The following is a 23,643-nucleotide window of genomic DNA, read 5'->3' as shown; positions in this document are numbered from 1 at the left end:
TGTGGCATGCATGCCCCCACGAAATAAATAAGTAACATTAAGAAAAATAATGCCAAGGGGCTGAAGAGATAGCTCAGTGGTAGAGGCTGAGTGAGCTGGGGCTCAATCCCAGCTCACAAACAAACCTTAAATAGGGAGAGAATTTGGACAGGAGATGCAGCTCAGTGATTTCCTGCCAGTGTACACAAGCTCTCTTGTATAATATTAGAGGAACCAGCCTCAATATTATACATCCCAGGGGCTCAGGAGAGAGAACTACTAACGGCGAGGACTATTTTCAGGAAATAGAATCTCAGCATACCGAGCTCTATCGTCCACTTGCTTTAATTCCTCTGACATAGCATCCTTTATACACAGCTTCAGTTCTGTTCTCGTGTCTAGCTCCTTTCTTGCCTGATTTCTCTCTATAGTTATCTACTGCTCCCTCTAAGTTCTATCTTAATTCTCTTCTCTTAACTCTGCCTCATCTAGGTCCTTTTCATCTTGTTCTTACCCAGCTAGGGCTTTCCCATCTGACTCTTCCTCATCTTCCATCTCATTCTTCTAGTATTCTCTTCTAGCCCTTCAATCTAGTTCTTCCCCATCTCAGTTTGTTCCTCTCAAGTTCTTACCCGCCTAGTTCTTCCATTCTCTTTTCTCTTCTCTGACCTCTCCGTGCCCTGGAAGTCCCGGTATATAAAGGAAGGGTCCGAGCTAAATTGTGTAAAGCTATTACTTAACGTCCACCTCTCCTAGGCGGTGTCTCCTTGTGGAATTTGCCTTAAGTCAGGAGACTTGCATGTGGGCTGATATTATTGTTAGTCCTTGGAAGTTGGGGCCACCTGGGTGGTGTTTCCTGTAGTCCTTGAAAGTGGCCAAGGGAGAATCTGATTCCAGAGAAAGCCTTTCCTGAGGCTGTTCTCCAAATACCTGGAATGTGTATGTCCAGAGAGTGATCAGACCACACTGTTAGCCCTTCTTAGGGAAAAATCAATTGGGAAAACTATGAAGGCACACATGATTTTCATAACAGAAGACAGCTGATCTATAACAAGCCAAGTAACACCAAAAACTCCTTGGGATTTGGCTTCCTCTGGAGGAATTCCCTGATTCCTCCAGGTAGTGACTTTGCCATAACCAGCTGAGTTCTTATGATATTCCTGCGGCCCGCAGCAAGGCTCCAGTTTCAATCTCAGTGCTGGGAAGTGGAGGGAGTCCAGGGCCAACCCTCATCTAGTATGGCTTTGCTGCTTCCCTGTAAGGGTACGTTGTCAGGTTGCAGGTTGACATGGTGTCCTGGACACAGCGTTCAATTCAGCCTGCCCACTGAGGCTTATTTTTCTCCACCAAAAAGTGAGGAAACCATAGCAGTGATTCCATGGGGTTCCTGGAGTGGTTAAATAAGATGGTCGACGTCCATGTCATAGTTAAGTTTGGTGGAATGTGTCAGGTACTTGGAAGCACCCATCAGTGTCACGTCTGAGGTGGAGGTGGCAATGGTTGTTATAGAGTCCACCATCTGTTGAGCTATGCTGGGTTGGTCAGTTACCAGACCTGGGAGCCCGTCGGAACTGACAATGTAGACATCTGCCGAGAGCCTGGAGCTCTGTTGGAGACCCTGGAGTCCAGGACAAGACCTTGGGTTTTCACTGAGCCTTAGCTTCCAAGAGGGCGGCTCCCAGAAGTCAGGAAACTGAGTCTGTTTGGCCTTTACCTCCTCTCCAGGCCTCACTTTGATCTATAAGGGGAAGTGTAAAGTCCAACCTCCATGGAGATCAGAGCCTCTTCCAGTCTGAAGATTGGATGCACAGGGCTCTATGTCCCACAGTTCTGAAATCACAAGTTCAAAGTCAAGGGGCCAGTGGGGCTGTACCCCTCCCCCAAGGCCCGTCCACTGGGAGGGATTTTTCCTTGCCTCTACCTTGGGTTATGGTTCCTGGAATCTCAGAGTTAGAAGGAATGTTCAAAGTGGGGAATTCCCAGTGCTCCAGACAATTCCTGTTCCGTAACAGGGGCTTCCAGCTCCTGGAGGCACCAGGCACTCCTCAGCTGTGTCTGCATGGCTCCTACTACAGCTCCCATCTTTACGGGGCTGCCACCTCCTCCCTGTGTCATAGGGGGACAATTGAAGGTTGGTCACAGCCTTGTAATTCAGTACTCATACCTCAGGGTCCTTCTCTTCATCTGCAGATACCATTTATGCGATAATCTCACATTCACAACGACTGGGGGTTGGGATATAAATGTGTCTTTTAGAGGACTGTCTTAGTTAGGGTTTCTCTTTTTGAGGCAGGGTTTCTCTGTGTGGCTTTGGTGCCTGTCCTGGAACCCACTCTGTAGCCCAGGCCAGCCTGGAACTCATAGAGATCCACCTACATCTGCCCCCCCCCCACACACACACCCAGGGCTGGGATCAAAGGCATGAGCCATCTGGTGGGAACTCTTATAAAGGAAACATTTAATTGGGCTGGCTCACTTACAGAGGTTTAGTCCATTGTCATGACAGGGAGCATGGGGACATGGGGGTGTGCAGGCAGACATGGTGCTGGAGTAGTTAGCTGAGAGTCCTACATCTTGCAGTCAGCACTGAGCAAAGCTGGAGCATAAGAGACCTCAAAGCCCGCCCCCCGCAGTGACACACTTCCTTCAACAAGACCACACCCACACCCACAGAGCCACATCCTCGAATAGTGGCACTCCCTATGAGATTACGGGGGCCAATTACATCCAACCCACCACAGGGGCACTACTGCAGTAAATCTCATCATGGTAGAGGAGGTGCCCACCTCAGTTCTCAGCTCTCATGGGGGTACAGGGAATGGGGAATTTCTGGAGAAGTTAGACTTGGATCCATGACTCTGTGAGTAGACCCAGGAAGACTATTGGCAGGTAGAAGAGAGGTTGTTTTTCTTATGTGGTACTGGGGAGGATCATGCCGGGGGTGGGGTGGGGTGGGGTGGGGGTGGGGTGGGGGTGGGGTCTGCCTTGGAACCACACAGTTGCTAGGTCCTAAGAGAGAACTCGCTTGTACTTCGAGGCATCCCAACAGTGGGATGGAGCGTGTCCCCACTGCGTTCCTGTACAGAACCCATCTGGAACACCTGCTGTTCCCACTTTGAGTATTCCTCTGGCTCTGAGGTTCCAGGAACTTTATCTCAAGGCACTCATCAGTTAGTTGTGCCCACAGAGGTTTTGTCACAGCCTTATTTGTGGTAACAGGAGCGTGGATGCAGCCTTTGCATCCTTCAGGTGGATTTCCAACTGACTTTGGTTAGGACTCATGGGTGAAGCTAGTTCAGCCCAGTGGAGTCTGTCCTTGTTCATTTACTAAGACAGGATCTCAGTTGGGCAGTGGTGCTGCACACCTTTAATCCCAGCACTCAGGAGGCAGAGACAGGTGGATCTTTGTAGTTTGAGGCCAGCCTGGTCTACAGAGCAAGTTCCAGGACATCCAGGGCTACACAGAGAAACCCTGTCTCAAAAAACAAAACAAACAAGCCAAAAACAAAAAAAAAACCAAAAAAACAAAACAAAAAAAAAAAAAAAACAAAAAAAACCCCAAGATCTCATGCATCTGCTCGGCCTCCGACTCCCTCTGTAGTTGAAGATGACTCTGAACTTCTGATCCTTTGCTGCTACTGCTAGGACTACAGTGCTGGGACCACAGGCCTGTGCCACCACACCTGGCTTATTCAGTCTTGGGGCTTGAACCCAAGGCTTTGGCATGCTAGGCAAACACTCCACTGACATACTTCTTTGTGGGACAGGGTCTCACTATGCAGCATCACCTTGGCCTTGAACTCATGGTCTTCCTGTTTCAACTTCAAGTGTTAAGGATTACAGGCATGTACTGCCAGGCATGGACCTCTGTCTGTTTTTGTATGGTCCTTGAGCTAAAATTTTCTTTTTATGTGTCTACATAAAGCAGACCTGGAGAGATGGCTCAGCAGTTAAGAGCATGGGCTTCTCTTCCAGAGGACCCAAGTTTCATTTCTAGCATCTACAAGGTGCCTCATAACTGTCTGTAACTCCAGTTCTGGGAATATGATCCCCTTTTCTGGCCTCTTCGGGTACCAGGCACGCAAGTGTTGCACATACATGCAGGCAAAACACTCATACACATTAGCAAAAAAAAAAAAATAGAGGAATACAGGATGGAGACCTAGTGGACGCCTAATGATGACTATTATTTGTCTAATATTCACTCTTTGGCCCTGTGCAGAAAAAGCTTGGTGACCTTTGGACTGTAAAGCAACCGCTAAAAATATTAATTCAGATCTGAATACAGAAAGATGGCCACAGCACATTACTAAGAGAAGGTTAAACAGTCTCGGAGCATGTTCCCTTTCATGGAATATGGTGTTTATGTGTTGGTGTGGTATCAGCAATAAGGACTTCTGCAGTGTTAACACTGGCTTCCATACCTTTCTTAGGATGTGAATCTGTGTTTGAATATTGTCCAGTAAACAGCTGTTATATCCTAGGGTTGAAAAGCATTTAGGCGGAATACTAATTGTAAATGCTGGAGTGATCTAGAGAGAGTTGGGTTGGCTTTGGTCTCCACATTGAGTGTGCATCCTGAGGTCCCACAAGGTCGACTGGACGGTTGATGCTGCTGTTAATTTTTGCTCTCGTGCCTCTGTTTTGGAGAAAAACAACATCATTACCACCTCCATTTAGTTGAAATCAAATTAGCTCCCTTGAATAAATGAGTCAAGATTTCTCCTGCCACCTGCAGGGCTGACTCACTTTAGACCCAGGGCAAAGAGGGTCATCCTTCAGGGGGCCTGGGTAGGTCCAAGATGAGGAAGGAGGAGGGCTGAAGAAGAGAGAGCAACCCTGCTTTGATTCTTTGGTCTGTGGCTCCTTTCTTCTGAAGTTTAAGGTACCTTGATACATTCCCACTGGTACTCATCAAAGAGTACCAGGTGTCCTTCTGCCTGTCCTTACTCAGGCTGCTGGGGTCAGCAGGGAGAAGGTCACAGTGCCTGGCAGATGTGGAAGACAGACATCTTAAAGCCGGGCGGTGGTGGCGCACGCCTGTAATCCCAGACTCGGGCGGCAGAGGCAGGTGGATCTCTGTGAGTTCGAGGCCAGCTTGGTCTACAGAGCTAGTCCAGGACAGGCTCCAAAGCTACAGAGAAACCCTGTCTCGAACCCCCCCCCCCAAAAAAAAAAGAAGACAGCCATCTTTATATACACTCATTCCACAGATGTGTCCTGGGCAGCCGCTCTCTGCCTGGTACTGCTGGAGGCTGCAGGCTTTTAGGAGAATGAGACAAATGTTGTCCCTGCTCTTGGGATCTTATATTTAATTGACAAGGAGCGTGTGAGCAACACACACAGCCCACTGAGTGCACAGGGGAGGAGAAGCTCAAACCTGAGTGCAGAGGAAACACCAGCCTTCAGGTAGACCACTAGGATCTCACCAAACCTCTTCCTGACGGTGACCTCGACAAGTTCATTACCCAACTTGATAAATTGAGGTCTGTAATTGCTGTCTACCCCATGGAGTGCTGTGGAGATTAAATGATGGAAATGGCTTGTCTGCGTGCCTGGCACACAGTAGATGCCCAATAGATGTTTATTATCCATTTGAAGCAAACCAAGGCAGAGGCGCTCTCACTGGCCAGAAACCTCAGACAGAGGTGAGTGTTTTGTTCTGAGTGGACCTTTTCCTCCTGGCCCCCTGGGTCTGTCACTGGGCCTGTGACATTATTAATAAGTCTGGTTACACCTAAGCAGCTGGGCTGTGATCAGGTTGTGTCCGATTACCCAGAGGAGCTGGGAACGTGTGAAAACTAGCTGAGTCTGGACCCATTCAAGGAAGGCCTTGACAAAGTGAACAACAGGAAAACGGCGCTATGGGGCAGTGGCTTTGAGCCAGTGCTCTGGGGACCGTGTGGCTCTGAGTGTGAACTCTCACTGTCCCTTTCCCAAGCTACACGTCTTTGAGATCTGTATAGCGCATCAGTAGATAGAGAATTTTGTTCTTTTTTTTTTTTTTTTTTTTGGACAGGGTTTCACTCTGTAGCCCAGGCTGGCCTTGAACTCTTGACAATCCTCCTGCTTCAGTCTCCCAAGTGCTGGAATTATAGGCATGTACTGCCAAAGGTAAGATTGTATTAACCCAAGGTTGCAGTGAGGAGGAACAGAGGTCATGTGTTCGATGCTTTTGGCATAGTGCCTGGCTCATAAAAGAAAAGGCATTCCAAGAATTTGATACTGTATTATTGATTTTGAGACAAGGTCTTGCTGTGTTGCCTTGGCTGGCCTGGAACTTGCTTTGTAGATCAGACCAGTCTCATACTCATTGAGCTCTGCTTGCCTCTCCCTCTCAAGTGCTAGGAGTAATGGCATGCACTACCGTGACCCCCGTCACTCCAAGAATATTGCTTCAAGAAAGCATGGAGCAGTGGTGGCGCACACCTTTGATCCCAGCACTTGGGAGGCAGAGGCAGGCAGATCTCTGTGAGTTCAAGGCCAGCCTGGCCTACAGAGTGAGTTCCAGGACAGTCAAGGGTACACAGAGAAACCCTGTCTCAAAAAACAAACAATTAAAAAAGAGAGAGAAAGAACGCAAATAACCCACTAAGATTTCAGACCAGTCCAAAGAATGCCTTATACGGAGAAGGGACACTTTTGACCATCTCTGGGCTCCCAGGGTCAGGCGCTTGGCACTCTGACTGGCCACCCTGAATTTTCCTGAGGAGAAAATCCTTCTTTAGATTCAGTGCCCATGAGGGCAGGTTTTGAGCTGAGGAAACCTAGCTCTCCAGGTGCCATGGACTGTGTATGGAGCACTGTAGCTCTGGTTGTACAGTTGAGAAGAGAGGTTCCCTCACAGAGCACACTCAGTCTCCATCTGAGGAAGAAAAATGAACAGAAGTGGTCCTCATCCTCCTGAGTCAGGCTGGTCTGACAGAAGAGTGAATGAGTTTCGGGCTCAGGAGGAATGGTGTTCAGGTCCTTGGTGTTTTAAGAAGAGGAAGAATGCTGAGGTGGCTATTTGGGAGCAAGTGCCCAGGCAGCTACATAATTCAAGAAGAGCTAATGGGGATTTTTGACGTGAAAAAAAGGTTTCCTAAAAGCATTCTAGAGTCGATAGTGGTTCAGACAGAGCTCTCTCTGGGTCTGGTCCAGTGGGTGGTATTTTTTTTTCTTTCTTTTTCCAGTGCTAAGGATAAACCCAGGGCTCTTCTGCATGCTAAGTAGGTGCTTTATCACTGAGCCACATCCCAGCCCCACAATGAAAGTTGCCTGGCATCATCATTCTTCTATCACTGATTCAATTCCTCGAAACTACATGGAGAAGGCCAGGGAGCTGGTTCAGCAGTGAAGAGCCAGAAGACCCAAGTCCAGTTCCCAAGCAGCACAGCTGCCTGTAACTCCAGTTCTAGGGGATCTGATGCCCTCTTCTGGCCTCCTCAGGCACTGCACTCACTTAGCATATACACACCTACACATAAATTGAATCTTTTTTAAAAAACACAAGTGGATAAACAGACAGACGTCAGTTTGTAATAGGGGACGGAAGGGGTAGTGCGGCAAAATGGTTAGCAGGTGCTGGCACTAGACTGCCGAGTTAAATGCCCTCTTGATGTGCTAAACTAGACGCATGATCAGGAAAAGTCACTTCATCTCTATGCTTCAGTTTTTCTTCTCTGGAAGAGATCAACACGTATTTTAGAAGGTTCTAAGTGATTGACAGAGATGCAACAAGCTGAGCTGGGTGAGGTGTGGATTGACAGGGTAGGAGGTTGGTTGTCCACAGAGGTATTAATAAGACCCTTACTATCCCCCCACCCCCTACCTATGCACCTTGCACAGCCAGGTAATTATCCTTCCATTCTACAGGACGGCAGGACAGGAGAGCAGGGCTTTTCCCCTGGAGGACCCCTGGACCCAGGGTCAGCAAACACAGGGGCAGAATGAAAAGCCAAATGGAGACAGGATGAACCCATAAGTCCCTTCCCTAGCTCTGTAGCCAGAAGTTCCCAACACAGGTGGGAGAGTAACTTTAGAAATTAATTTCTTTTTCCTTTCTCTCTCTTTTTTTTCTTCTTTCTTTGAGACAGGGTCTTATGTAGCCCAGGCTGGCCTCATACTCACTATATAGCAGGGGATGTCCTTGAATTTCTGATCTTTCTGCCTCTACCTCCCAAGTATGAACATCATTGTCATGTACTTCTCTGCCCAGCTCTAGAAACTGATTTTTACCTGTCCTCAGTGTGAAAGTCCCCTTACAACCCCCCCCCACCCACTAGATTCCAGGACCCTCACGTGAATCCTCTCGTACACAGCTGCCTGTTCATTATTCAGGCTTCTGCTCAGTGATTGAATTTCGTCACAGTTCCCCAGACAGTTGAAGGGACTCTGCAGGATAAAAGAGAGAAGCCAAAGCAGACAGACCAGCGAAGGTGGAGAAGCAAGTTGACAGTGCAGAGCAGAAGAAAATATAAAACTAAAACGACCAGTGTCCGCAGAGAGTTAAGAGCTGACGCTATAACCATGGCACGAGAAGCTGTAACTTTTAGTGAGAGAAGAAATAATGAGAGAAGAGAGCATCCAGAAGATAAATTACCAGAGTCTCGATAAGTTTCAACAAGTAAACAGAATGGTTGAGAGATAACGGAATGGTAATTCTCTGGAGGTTATATAGAAAAAGACATTTAAGAAAATTAGAGGCCTGGAGTGGGGAGGTGGCTTAGTGGGTAGCGGTGCGAGCTGCATAAGCTGGAGGCTCTGAGTTTGGATCTCTGGCACTCATGTAAAAGCAGGGTGCTGGGCAAGGGAGGAGGGAGGTGGAGGCGAGCAGGTTCCAGGAGCTCTCTGGACCGCCCATCTAGCCGAAATGGCGAGCTTCAGGTTCAGGGAGAAAGCCTGTTTCCAAAAAATAAAGTGGAGACGGATAGAGGAGAACACCCGAGGTCATCCTGTGGTCTCTACACAGACGTGTGTGTGAACACACCTTGCACTCACAAATACAAGGAAGGAAGAAAATAAGTTAGAAGATCAATCCAGGAGGCCTGTTTTATTCCGAGGAATATGAGTCTGCAGCCTGCAGATGAAAAGAGTCACCCTAAAGCACAATGTCCCCAAACGACAGACTACTAAGCTTAAAGGGAACTTTCTAGGAGTTTTAGGGCTGGGGAGCAGACTACATCAGGAAGCAGAATGGTTCTAGTACTTCCAGAACTGCAAAGTAGGCGATGAGGGGACCATGTCCTCAAAGTTCTGATGGGAAATTATTTCCACCTATAATCATATTTATGTTCAAAGGAATTAGAAGTCAATATAAAGACAATTTCAGAGGAAGCGATAGAAATGTTGCCCCTATAAGCCTTTTCTCAGGAAGTGGCTACATATGTGTCCCACCAAGTGAGGGCATAAACCCATATGCAGGAAGACTTTGAAGTCAGGAAGCAAGGATAGCTAGCTAGTTTGAGATAGCATCCAGCCTCAGACACAAATGGGAGAAGGAAGTATCTAGAAGGGAGCTCACTAGAAGAACAAAGGGATACATAAATAATGAAGCTAAATAGAAAAGCATTTTATAGGTCTGATGAAGTTTAGCAAGATGCACATAGAAACAAACAAACAAACAAAAGGAATATTTAAAGCCTGGAACCTATAATCCCAGTGGATGGAGGAGGATCAGGAGTTCAAGGTCATTCTCAGTTACATCAAGTTCCAGGCCAGCCAAGACCAAAATGTGCTTTCAAACATTCAAACTAAATAAAAACAGTGACAAAAAAAGAGGCAGCTGAGTTTAGGGAAAAACAATCTGATATAGAAATATAGGATATAGATCTGATAGGATAAAAGGGTAGATTATTGAATTTACTTTTAAAGAGCAACAACTTGCTTAAGAATGTTTTACATTGCTATGTATTTTAGTTTATTGATACAAATTTAAAGTTAATTTTATACTGTGTATATATTTCTACTCTTGGTTTTTTGTTTGTTTGTTTTTGTTTTTTTGAGACAGGGTTTCTCTGTGTAGTTTTGGTGCCTGTCCTGGATCTTGCTCTGTAGCCCAGGCTGGCCTTGAACTCACAGAGATCTACCTGGCTCTGCCTCCTGAGTGCTGGGATTAAAGGCATGCTCCACCACCACATGGCTCTCTACTCTTGTTTAAGGTATTATATTTATGCAACTCATTTAAAATTGTAATGTATAATTAAGAAATACAGATTAATAATTAGTTTTCTATGATAGTCAAACTTATAGTCATGTTTGTTAAGTTTTCTAGGTATACATAGATATATTTCAATTAGGTAGATAATCTTCAACTACATCAAAGACCCCAGAAGGATATAATATTACCTAAGTAAACAGGAAATGCATTGTAAGTAACTTCTAAAATTCTGGAAATGACAGAGACAGCTGCCTGCCTGGACAGTCATCCAAAGTTCCTCTGCAACGTTGGGATATCCATCTTCAGCCCATAGGCCTAGTCTCTCAGTCACTTTTTCCTGTGTCCTGTAGAATGTCTGACAGTCTCCTCTGTGAAGCAGGAACCCGAATGACCATCTTGCCTTGCAAAGTTCAGTGGTCATCTTCCTATGGGTCCTGCATGTCCAGTTTATACAACATATTGTCATCAGTTGACGCAAGGGCACTTTTTTGCCCAGTGGCTAACTTTTGCCACAAAGAAAGCAAACTCCATAATGGGTTTCTTCAATGCTCATTATCTTCTCTGAAGTAGATTGCTGCTGCCAGGAGCAGACATGTCTCAATGTCCAGAAAGTCACGATTTTTAAAACATTTTAAATGCCATATTCTGTAGGTCTTTTAAGTGTTTGAAGAGCAAAGGAGATTAGATTTAAGGTTCTTGTTAAAAAAAAAAAAAAAAAAGAAAAAGAAAAAAGGATATAGATAAGAGGTAGATTATTGAATCTACTCAAAAAAAAAGATATAGAAATGATAGAATAAAGGGTAGATTATTGAATCTACTCTGAAAAGAAAGAAGAGAAGATATAGACGTGATATAGATTAAAAGGTAGATTATTGAATCTACTTTTAAAAGGCAACTACTAGTTTTAAATATTTTACATTGGATTGGATTTTTATGTATTATATACAAATTATATGCATTAATACAAATTTGAGATTGATTTTGTTAGAAAATACTGCATGTATATTTCTAATCTTGTTCAGGATATTGTATCTATACAGTTCCTTTAACAATGTAATGCAATTTGCTAATCCTTGAATGTTATTACCAACTATTAGGATATAAAAAATGAAAGTTAGTAGTTAGACATTACAATCGAACTTATAGTCATATTAGTTATGTTTTTAAGGTCAAGCATAGATATGTTTTAGATAGATAGCTCATCTTCAAACCTTCATGAAGATTACCTACCTAATTGAAATATATTTATATATACCTAGAAAATTTAACTAACATGACTATAAGTTTGACTATTATAGAAGACTAATTAATTTGTATTTCTTTTTTTTTTTTGGTTTTTCGAGACAGGGTTTCTCTGTGTAGCTTTGCGCCTTTCCTGAGCTCACTTGTAGCCAGCTGCTCGAACTACAGAGATCCCTGGCTCTGCCTCCCGAGTGCTGGGACTAAAGGCGTGCGCCACCAACGCCCGGCTAATTTGTATTTCTTAATTATACAATTTTAAATGAGTTGCATAAACATAATACCTTAAACAAGAGTAGAAATATACAGTATAACAAAATTAACTTTAAATTTGTATCAATAAACTAAAATCCATAACAATGTAAAACATTTTTAAGCAAGTTGTTGCTCTTTAAAAGTAAATTCAGGCCGAGCGGTGGTGGCCCACGCCTTTAATCCCAGCACTCGGGAGGCAGAGCCAGGTGATCTCTGTAGTTCAAGGCCACCTGGCTACAAAGCGAGTCCAGAAAGGCGCAAAGCTACACAGAGAAACCCTGTCTCGAAAAACAAAAAACAAAAACAAAAACAAAACAAAACAAAAAAGTAAATTCAATAATCTACCCTTTTATCCTATCAGATATATATCCTCTACTTCTATATCATATCCCCCTTTTTTCTTTTAGAAAGAGATTGACTATGATCAATAACAATTTGTAACCAACAATCTAAACAAAGACAAACATCCATAATCCATTTTTTTGGGGAATGTGGGTGTAGTAGTCTAGGCTACTTCCTGCTGATAGGGGGTGCTGGTAGTCTTATGGAGGATCCTGAGAAAATTTGAGATAATGGTCAAGTCCTGGGAAGACTGGCTATAACCTTTATTGATAGATACCATATGTTGAGGTTCAGGAGGTCTGACTTTATCAAATCTGATCCATCTTAACTTAACCTGGAACAAATCCATAGCCCCTTGCTTCCTGTGGAAACAGAAGCAGAGCCTCCTTTCCAAAGCAACATGTCCTTAGATCCAAATTTTGTAGTCAAGATACCTTTAAAATATACATATTGGTTTAACTGAGCAGCCTTTGTAATTAAATGTCTTTCTGCAGATAAAAATCCCAAAGACAATATAATCCAGACTCTCTGTGTGATTTCCATCTTTACATGACTTATTTTACTACTTTCACTGTCTCTTTGAAGACTTTAATTTTTAAAACTGTTTCTTTATACAACTGTCTATATTCCTTTTCCTTTCTCTTTTAAGCCTACATACATTTTTACACACACTGTAAACTGTTTGGGATTTATCCCATCTGAATCCGTCTCACTGTGAATCAATTGCTTTAAACTGCAGCATGGCTAAGGCTGACATGGCAGCTTTGGCTGCTTGCTCTTTCCACCTCAGTTTTCCAACATGGTGGAACTATGTTTACTGCAGCTCTAGGGGAACCATGCTCATCGCTGACTCTGTGAAGCAGTGGGTCTATGCCTCCATCCAGCATCGTGTAGCCCAGAAACCTTTTCTTTCTTTCCTTTTTTTTTTTTTTCTGTCCTAGCAAAAGTTATATCCACCATGCACCATGCTATGTGGCTTGCAGACACCACTGTGTACAGTGGCAGGAATCCGCCATGCTTCACTCAAGCCCATATGATGTGAACCCACCATACTGTAGCTCAAGTCCGCAGGCTACGGTGTCTCTGTACCTAAGTGTCTCCATATCTCGACTTGCATGAGACATGAAGTAGAAAGCTGTTTTTTTGGCTCCATTATTGTGTGTTTAGAAGCCCTTTTTAAAACTCTTTTAGGCCTTATGGAAATTTGAGATCCTTGTGTTGGTATGCCAAATGTAGTTGGAAGTTTTCCTGTGTCCCAGCCAGCTGTTGGGACAAATCTCTCCCCTTCACTTCCCCCAAGTAAACACACAGAGGTTTATATTAATTATAACTGCTCAGCCATTAGCTCAGACTTATTACTGCCTGGCTCTTACACTTAAATTAACCCATAATTCTTATGAATGTTTATCCACGTGGCTTGGTACCTTTTCTCAGTTCTGCCTTGTCATCTTGCTTCCTCTGTGTCTGGCTGGTGACTCCTGACTCAGCCTTTCTCTTCCCAGAATTCTCCTCATCTGCTTATCCTGCCTGTACTTCCTGCCTGGCTACTGGCCAATCAGCATTTTATTTATCAACCAATCAGAGCAACACATATTCACAGCGTACAGAACGACATTCCACAGCAGCAATCTATACAAGGATGTAAATGTCCATATGATTTACTCTTTGTTTCAGAAGTAGACAGATAACTGTAAAGAAAAAAAAAGTCAATCCTGGGCTGCTGAGATGGCTCAGCAGGTAAGGCGTTTGCTGCCAAGTGTGATGTCCTCCATGTGGGTGAAGTAGCATGCATGTGTGTACATACCTATAGCTCAGCAGCTGAACGAGAAGGTCATCTGAGCCTACACATTGAGACCAGCCTGGGCAACATAGTGAGACTCTCTCTATAAAATATTAAAATATATGGTAATTATACACACACACACACACACACACACACACACACACACACATATATGTTTTTTAAAAAGCAAACCCTGAATGTTTTTCTAAAATGCTTATCTGGTTCTCTGGGCACAGAGAAGACAGCCCCCTGCAGGTGGCAGGCGTGACTCCTTCTGGCTTCAGGAGGAGTGGGGTGTTACCACCTGCATATGCTTTTATGACCTGGAAACTGTCTTGTCTTTTTTTTTTTTTTTTTTTTTTTTTTTTTTCGAGACAGGGTTTCTCTGCATAGCATTGCGCCTTCCCTGGAACTCACTCTGTAGTCCAGGCTGGCCTCGAACTCACAGAGATCCGCCTGCTCTGCTCCGAGTGCTGGGATTAAAGGCGTGCGGCGGCGCGCCGCCGCCGCCGCCACCCGGCCATCTTGTCTTTCTGTACTGATCAAGTAGGACTTGGGTTAAAATGACGAGGTTTATAAAGTGAAGCAGTCCAGGACTGTCTCATAGAATGTGAGGTCTGTGAAAAGCTGGACAGATGCCGTGAGCGTGAGCCACTGAGATTCTAGGATTGTCATTATCTTGCTTAACCAAATGTAAACTCCAAGAAGTATTGTCTAAAACTGACAAATGAAGAGAAAGCCATCTAAGAATATTCTTTTGCATTTTTATTTTATATTTTATGTGTTTGGGTGTTTTGCCTGCATGTATGTCTTTGTACCATGTGTATGCAGTACCCATGGATGGCAGAAGAGGGCGTCGGATCCCCTGTGACTGGAGTTACAGACAGTTATCAACCACCATGTGGGTGCTGGGAACTGAACCTCTGGAAGGGCAATCAGTTCTCTGCACTGCTGAGCCATCTCTCCAGCCCCAGATATTAAAAAACCATTTTTTACTACGTTTATGTATTTGTATATGGGTGTGGGACATATGTGCCATGGTGTGTCTGAGAAAGTCAGAGGGCAACTTGTGGGAGTCAGCTTTCCCCTTCTAATATGTGGCTTCTGGGGATGGGAACTCAGAATTTGAGACCTAATAGAGTGAACAGAGGACGATGTTGGCTCTCTATGGCACTCTACACTTTGTGTTACATTGGCAGGAATACAGTTTTCTACTTTTTTGATAGTTGTAGTTTGGAAATTTGTCCACCAGACCAATACAGAGGTGTGTCTCAGGAAAAACAGCTTGCTAGACAGCCCAGCTGAGTAGTATAGGCGTGACCAGACATAGGAAGGATGCCAGTCTGTGGGGATGGAGGTGGAGAACTGTGGAAGTTCACACAGTGCACCACGCAGATCTGCCTTTCAGAGGGGACAGCCTGAGTCCTGTGGATGATGAACTTCAAGAGAGGCTGCGACCTGAGTCCACAAGAGAGCTCCTGTGCCTGGAATAAGACATGATACATGTCTGAGGGAGCCTGCTGCTTTCAGGGGACAAAATGGTCCAAGTCCTCTAACTCAGGGAGTGTAGAGGAGCCAGAGTCCTGGGAGTAAAGAGAATTCCGTCAGTGAGAACACGAGGCAGTGATGTGTGCTAGAGAGACAGAAGCAGCCCAAGAGAAGGGGATCGGAGTGGGCTTCTCGGAAGAGGCGATGTCTGAATGGACATGAGTTAAGTGGCAAGCGATGCAAATTTGGGGGTTGAGGGTGGCAGTAAGTCCAGAAGTCCCGAGGAGGGCTGGGATTTTCAAGTTTGAGGACTAGCAGGAAGGCTAGTCTGGAGGACATTAGTCAAAGAGTAGGTTTGGAGAGCCTGGACCCCAGAGGTGGCTGGAGCCAACTGACGGCACAGAGAGGGTGCTTTGGGGAGGTCCTGGGAGTTGAGAGCAGAAATGGGGTATGATTTGTTTTGCAGCTGGAGCAGGGGCCTAAGGAGGCCATCGGTGAAGGGTGGGGCTTTGGAGGACAAGAGAGAGGGGGGCCCTTCAGCCCAACACAGACCAGCCCCAGCTGCCTCAGCTCCCACTCACCAGCAGCCCAGCCCCCTCTTAGGATGGAAGGATCCATCACAAATCAAAATAGCAGGCAAAGAACAGCCTCGAATTGTTCTGTGCAAGAGTGGAGAAATTAGACAAGTCAGCTGTGGGCTCGAGACCGCCTCCCACACAGCTGTGATTCGCACCCCGATGAAGACACACTTCCTAAGACTCCCAATTCTGCTGGCTCCTAGCAAAAAGTTTTGCTGCTCCAGACCCAGAGCAAATAGTAGTTATTTTGGGACAGGCGCTGCTGGTCTTGGAGGACAATGAGGGAGTCTTTTTTTTAAAAAAAAAAAAAAAACTAAAAAAACCCTCTGATACATCCCAGAAAAGTTTCAACAGCTGAAAGTTTGGTCAGTCCTTCACAAATACCAAGCAAGTACCAAGCTAGGCCTGGTGGGCTCATTCCCACCTTTAATCCCAGCACGTGGGAGGCAGAGGCAGGCAGATTTGTGAGTTCGAGGCCAGCCTGGTCTACAGAGTGAATTCCGGGACAGACAGGGTTCAACAAACAAACAAAAAGAGTTCAAGGTTATCCTTGGCTATTTATTGAGCTTGAAGCCAATGGGGGCTACTTGAGTCCTTATCTCACATCCTTCTGCCCTACCACCCCCACACCCCCAAAAAAAGGAAATAGATGCAGAGACCAAGGACTCCCTTCACAATTTCATGAGGAATCTAGACTCTAAATCCCACCTCTGATCCGCTGGATTTGTTATTATTGTTGTTGTTGTTGTGGTGGTGGTGGTGGTACCGGTGGTACCGGTGGGTGGCACCACTGCCGCCGAGGATACAACCAGGCCCCCACTGATCAGTAAGCTTATACCTACAGCTCAGGTCTGCTAAACCTGAGTCTCTGGAATTGGGGCTTTTAATCTCCATTTTTTTTTTTTTTTTTTTTTTTTTTTTCGAGACAGGGTTTCTCTGTGTAGCTTTGCGCCTTTCTGGAACTCGCTTTGGAGGCCAGGCTGGCCTCGAACTCACAGAGATCCGCCTACCTCTGCCTCCGGAGTGCTGGGATTAAAGGCGTGCGCCACCACCGCCCAGCTTAATCTCCATTCTTAATAAGCTCACCTCTACTCCAAGCAGTTATTCTGAATGCAAGCATAAGAATCACTTTAGTCACAGCCTGAAGCCTATTGTGGGAGAAGCAGGGTAATGGAAGGGCAAAGAAAGAGCAGGACTCACCTGAGATCCCCCAGCCGCAGCACAATGCCACGGAGAGAGCCGAAGACACACACACACACAACACACACACACACACACACACACACACACACACACACACCGCCCTCCTGCTTTCCCAACAGTGTCTTGCTCTTCTCTTTTAGTGTCTGTTACCCAGTGTTACCTAGGCTGGCCTTGAGCCCTCTATGTAGCCAAGGCTAACCTTGAACTCGTAATCTTCCTACTGCCACATTATCCAAATGCTGGAATTACAGGTGTGTATCACCACACCCAAAGATTTTGTTTGTATTTCCAAGACAGGGTCTTGCTATGAAGCCCAGGCTAGCCTCAAACTTGTAATCCTCCTGCCTCAGCTTCCTGAGTGCTAGGATTACGATTATGGGTATTCACTTGCCCCTCCCCACCTGCAGGTGGGCTCTGCCTTTAGAAAATCACTTTCTCCGCTTTCAGGGCCCTTCCAGCTACAACCTGACACATGAGGACTTGCTCATATTAGCCGCCCTTCCCTTTCTTACCAGGTCAAGGTGTAAGAGCGATTCTTACCTTGCCCCAGTGTGGCTGTGCTTTTATGGTGACGATGATGCTCTGGGACAGTCTCCTCCATACCATCCTGTGCCCAGCTCAGGCCCTGTACATAAGGCATCATGTCTGTATGTACTGAGCATGCAAGGGCCAGCTGGGTTGTCAATGGCTAAATGCAGCGCAGAGCGTGGAGTATGCTGGCAGTGTTAGGGGCAGTTTGGTTGCACATATGGCCTGATGTCTGGGCTTAGACGTGTGACAATGAATGTGACTCACCTTCCTCACAGCACGGGGATAGGAAAGGGAATGAACCACAGCCTTCATAGAGGGATGGATCTACTTGGGTGGGGGCTAGGAAGCCTGGATGGAACCAGAAAGGGCCAGAAGCCCTGGGCTTCCACAGAGGACACTTCAAGGGGTGTAAGGTCGCAGCAGAATCCCTCACTCAGAGCTGACCAGTCATATTCCCCAAAGACCAGGTAAATGGCCTAACTCCCAGCTTCATTCTGTATGGATGAAGAATAACATCCCAGGCCCGGTGAGGATGGATTCTGCCATAAGTTGTTCTCTGACCTCTGCTGGGCAAGCACTCTGGTAGCTGAGCTACAACCTTTGTCCTGAGTGCATAATCCCTGGGCTCAGGGCTACATGCTATATCACCTCACTAAATTTTCACAACTGTAAAAGTTACGTTCCCTGACCCCTGACCCCTTCCCCCTTCTTCTTCTATTTTTTTTTTTTAGACAAGTTGTTGTTATGCTGCTCAAGCTGGCCTTGAACTCATAATTTTTCTGCTTCAGCCTCCTCAGTGATTGGATCATAGGTTCCAGAGATCCTTACCCATCTACTTCCGGGAGAAGGGGTGATGGTCAGCTGGGCTCCAATCTCACCTTGGCTCCCAACCTTTTTACTTTTTTTTTTTTTTTTTTGAGAAATCACGTAGCCCAGGCTGGTCCTGAACTCCAGTCCTTGTGGGTTAGCCTCCTGAGTGCTCAATGATAGGCATTGACACCACATGGGTCCTGCCCTTTACTCCCCCAGTCTAATGGAAACTGAAGTCCATGAAGTGGATAGTTACCCATGCTCTTCCTTCTAAGGTATACTAAGTTGAAGACTGCCACCAACATCTACATCTTCAACCTGGCCTTGGCTGATGCGCTGGCCACCAGCACGCTGCCCTTCCAGAGTGCCAAGTACCTGATGGAAACATGGCCGTTTGGAGAGCTGCTGTGCAAGGCTGTGCTGTCCATTGACTACTACAACATGTTCACCAGCATCTTCACGCTCACTATGATGAGTGTGGACCGCTACATTGCCGTCTGCCACCCTGTCAAGGCCTTGGACTTCCGGACGCCTGCCAAGGCCAAGCTGATCAACATATGCATCTGGGTCCTGGCATCAGGTGTTGGGGTCCCCATCATGGTCATGGCAGTGACCCGACCCCGGGGTGAGTGAGAGAGGAAGCTGCAGCATGGGTCTTGGCCTGACCGCCTGTTGGCCTCTGTGAATTTCCAAGGCATTTATTTGGGCAAGTGGGAGTGATTTCCGGTGGTGGCATGGGTTACAGAGCGATGAACGGAGAGGATTGTCCGGTGGGATGGAGAGTCAGCCAATGGGGAGTGTGGGTGGATGAATGACTGGTTAGTTAGGTTGCTGGCCAGGACCGTGGATCCCAGGGAGATGGATAAATGCCAAAGTGTGATGGCCACTGACCAGTGAGCAGCAGAGGCCACAGGATCTGCAGACCCATCCGAAACTCCCTTTTATCCCTCTTTGAAAACCACTGGAGAGATGGCTCAATGGTTAAGAGTACATACTTTTTTGTGAGGACCTGAGTTCAATTCCCAGCACCCACATCAGATGGCTTACAGCTGCCTGTAACCCCAGCTCCAGGCGGAATCTCACACACCTCTGACCTCTGTGGGTACTTGCATTCATGTACCCATCCCCTCCCCCATACATATAATTAAAATAATAAAAAGAAAAAGAAAAAGAAAACCACGGGAAGTCGGGTATATAATATATACAGGGCTATAATCCTGACTCTCAGGAGCTTGAGGCAGGAAGACCAGCCTGGGCTGTGTAGTAAGAATCTGGAGAGAAGGACTTAGTGGGAAGATGGAGCTCAGTTGGTAGAGTGCTTACCCAGCATGCACAGAGCCCTGGGACCAATCCCCAGCATTTCATAAATCAGGTGCTATATACCTATAAGCCTTGCAAGAGGATCAGACGTTCAGGGTTGGCTTTAGCTCTATAATGAGTTTTAGGCCACGCTGGGCTACATAAAACCCTGACTCAAAAACAAAGAAAGAAAAATAAGGAGGGGAAAAAAAAAAAAAAAAAAACAAAAAACAAAAAAAAAAAAAACATTGGCTAAATGATCAAAGAGAGACCTAGAGAAGGACCTGAATGGCCTGCAAGGAGTGGCAGACGGGTGCATCTCCTGGGGCATCTTTATTAGTCTCTATAGCTGCTGTAACAAACACCCCCAAAGTTCAGGGGCTTGACATGGAAGTTTATTTCTCAGTCCACTACAACCCACTAGGTAGGAAGAGGATAGTTTGCGGGTAACCCAGGCTCCCAGGGAAGGTGTCCAAATCTTCCACTGTTGGTGTCTGGCCAGCACATCAATACAGAAGGAAGTCAGGAGAAATCATAACCACTTTTCAATGTTAGCATCCATCCTTTCCTAGTGTTGGCTGCTCATATGGCCCTACATTGATGTAAGGAAGGGGGCCTCTACATTAGTAACAACCTCTGAGCAGTACCTCCTCATAGACAAGACAGGATACCTCTCTCTCTCCCTTTCTCTCTCTCTTCCTCCTTCCCTCCTCTCTCTCTCTCTCTCTCTCTCTCTCTCTCTCTCTCTCTCTCTCTCTCTCTCTCTCTCTAACTGAAGTACAATGTAGAGTGATACATGCCCATAACCCCAGCACACAGGAGACTGAGACAGAAGAATTCTGAATCCAAGGCCACTTTATATTATATATCCAGACGTTGATTGAAAGAAAAAAGAAAACAGAACCAAGTCAGGTGGTTTAGTTCCAGCCTCCCAGGCAGGCATTTGATGGAACTTGACCTTCCACCCAAGGCTCCTGCCCTCAGGTCTCTCCTTCCTTTTGGTCCCTGGGTAGAAGTCTGTAGAGGCTTGATTCTCAGGGTAGGGAAGGGGATGAGGGTTTGTGAGAAACTTCTTAGACACCTCGGCCCTCGAAAGGGCAGAGCCCCAGTGCCATTATATACAGCCTTCGAGCAGTTGGGTTTGACTGAGCAGCAGGGCCTCATTGCTCCGTCAGCCCTGCTGGAAGTTGAGCCAAACGGACCTCCTGACTCCTCCCTCTCCCATACACACACTGATCCTCAGTCATCCCCAGGGGTCCTGCCAGCCTGAAGTACCACAGACATTTTGTGGATCTCCAGCCCACATCTTTCTTTCTTTTTTTTAAATTTTATTTTATTTGCATGTATGTCTGTGTGAGGGTGTCAGATCTTGGAGTTACAGTTGTTAGCTGTCATGTGGGTGCTGGGAATTGAACCGAGGTCGTCTGGAAGAACAGGCAGGGCTCTTTAACCACTGAGCCATCTCTCCAGCCCTCCAGCCCCTTTCTTCTAACTCTCAGGCTGCGAGTCTACTGTGTGGCTCCCCTGGGCAGAGATTTTGGGCATCCCCTGGGCAGCTTCTAACCTGCATCAGAAGCCTGAAACATCCTCTGAGACACTCCTGTGGCCCAAGCCTGTTCTCCAGGAAGCATCCCTTCCTCTCTCTGCAGGGCTGGCTGTTGGGAAGGACTCTGTTGTTTTACTTCCTTTTCGGATATAGTCTCACTATGTGACTTTGTCTAGCCTTGCCCTTGAGACGCTCTTGCCTCAGGCTCCTGAGTGGTGGTTTGTGTGCCACCTCACCTGTTGCAGCTGGCATTAGCTGAGATCTGCATGCTGTCCTTTAACCTCCACATATATGTGTGTGGCACATACACCCAGAGAGCAAATCAATCTAACCATAACTAAAGAAATGTGCATTTGACTATTAGCCCCACCATAAGGAAACTCGAAATCAGCAAGTAATTTGCCCAAGGCCATACACATCTGGGCTGGAGTCAGGCCCTAACTCAGGCTTTTTTTTTTTTTTCATAGAATTTCATATAGCTCAGGCTAGTCTAGAAGCTAATGTAGTCAAGGATGACCTTGAACTTGTGCTCTTCCTTACCTCTATCTTCTTGAGTTGCTTGGGTTACATGCATGTACCATCAGGTCAAGTTTATACAGTGCTGGGATTTGAACCTAGGGCCTAGTGCCTGCTAGGCAAGTCTTCTAGCAACTGAATTACATCCCCAGCCCTAACTCACCCTCTAATTCAATCTTCAGTACTGATGACCCACAGGAGCAATTTTAGAAATGGGTAGGAGGTCTGCTGAGTTAGCACAATGGTAAATTATTAATGCCATCCATGGACATAGAGGCTTACAAGGGCCTGAGAGAAGACACAGAAGAGGACCTCCCAGAAGGCCAATTCTGGGATCTTTAAGCATATGAAGGAGTTCACCAAGTAAAGGGACAGTCTAGGTGTCAGTCAGTCATCCTAGAGGGGACAAGCAGACAGAGCCCCTTAGACACACAGACCTCTGACCCCTGTCTTTCCTTGTTTCCCGGGCTCAGATGGAGCAGTGGTATGCATGCTTCAGTTCCCCAGCCCCAGCTGGTACTGGGACACGGTGACCAAGATCTGCGTCTTCCTCTTCGCCTTCGTGGTGCCGATCCTCATCATCACGGTGTGCTACGGCCTCATGCTGCTGCGCCTGCGCAGTGTGCGCCTTCTGTCCGGCTCCAAGGAGAAGGACCGCAGCCTGCGGCGCATCACCCGTATGGTGCTGGTGGTGGTGGGCGCCTTCGTAGTGTGCTGGGCGCCCATCCACATCTTCGTCATCGTCTGGACGCTGGTGGACATCAATCGGCACGATCCACTGGTGGTGGCCGCGCTGCACCTGTGCATTGCGCTGGGCTACGCCAACAGCAGCCTCAACCCCGTGCTCTACGCCTTCCTGGACGAGAACTTCAAGCGCTGCTTCCGCCAGCTTTGTCGCGGGCCCTGCGGTGGCGGCCGTCAGGAACCCGGCAGCCTCCGCCGTGCCCGCCAGGCCACCGCGCGTGAGCGCGTCACCGCCTGCACCCCCTCCGACGGCCCTGGCGGTGGTGCTGCCGCCTGACCTACCCGGCCCTACCCCTAAGCACCCCACCCAAGTGAGGGACCTGGTGCCAGGCCACACTGAGGCCCCTGGGAGGCCCGAGGCCACCGTCTGGGCGGCTGGAATGGGGCCTGCGCAGAGGGGTGGCCTCCGGTAGGGGCGGGGCAGGAGGGATCCAAGGCTCTGGGTTGGAGGGGTGGGGGCAGAGCTGGCGACTCCAGAGAGTGAGAAACATTGGAGGCTCGAAATTGGATCCATTAATTAGTAAAGGCCTCTCCCATGGGGCAGAGCTTCAAGCCTGGGGGCAGCCTCGGGCTCTGGCCTTTTGAACACCCAGTTCCAGTCTAAGATCTGAGGATTCCAGCTTTAGAAACCAGGAGGGGCAGTGATGGGGTCGATGACTTGATGATGGCTGTGAGATTCTGAGCCTTTGTGTTATGGGGAGGAGCCTCTTCTTAGGGGAGGTGAGAGGACCGACCAGGTAGCCAGGAAGGGTACTTAAGGGTTTGGTCAGGAGATAACTCCCCCTCCTCGGGGCGAGGCGGCGGGAGTGGGGGTGGGGAGTGGAGGGGGTGGCCTCAGTTTGGAGAAGAGTACAGGCTCTCACTACGCTCTAACTAACTGGCTAAACTTGCTGATGCTAGGTCCAACTTAACTTCTCTATAGAGAGACTGTAAGCTAGGTCTGATGGGGTAGCCTTGTGTCATCCCAGTCATACTGGAGGCAGAGGCTGGAGTTATAGACAAGCCTGGGTAACTTAGTGTCTAAAAATAAGAAGTAAAGCGGGCTGGGGGTGTAGCTCAGTGGCAGGGTGTTTATGTGAGCCTCTGGGACCAGTGAAACAAAACAACCCTCCAAACCACAGCAAAACCAGACAAAAAATAAACCGTGTTGGTGACTCTGAATTGGATGTCATCCAGAACCAGGTGTCCC

General features: G+C 46.9%; 1 protein-coding gene across 1 annotated transcript in view; it reads left to right on the top strand.

Annotated features, from left to right (window-relative positions):
• Positions 1-23,241, top strand: part of Oprd1 (opioid receptor delta 1) — a 52,298-nt gene extending 29,057 nt beyond the window's left edge. The window contains 2 exon segments of the mRNA XM_037203012.1: positions 18,625-18,974; positions 22,184-23,241. Coding sequence (XP_037058907.1) covers positions 18,625-18,974; positions 22,184-22,731 — 898 coding nt within the window. The 3' untranslated portion in view covers positions 22,732-23,241.
• The last annotated feature ends 402 nt before the right edge of the window (positions 23,242-23,643 follow it).

Source organism: Peromyscus leucopus, chromosome 2, assembly GCF_004664715.2.
Source record: "Peromyscus leucopus breed LL Stock chromosome 2, UCI_PerLeu_2.1, whole genome shotgun sequence".
In the NCBI taxonomy this organism is placed as follows: Eukaryota; Metazoa; Chordata; class Mammalia; order Rodentia; family Cricetidae; genus Peromyscus; species Peromyscus leucopus.
This window is presented reverse-complemented; position numbering and strand designations above follow the sequence as displayed.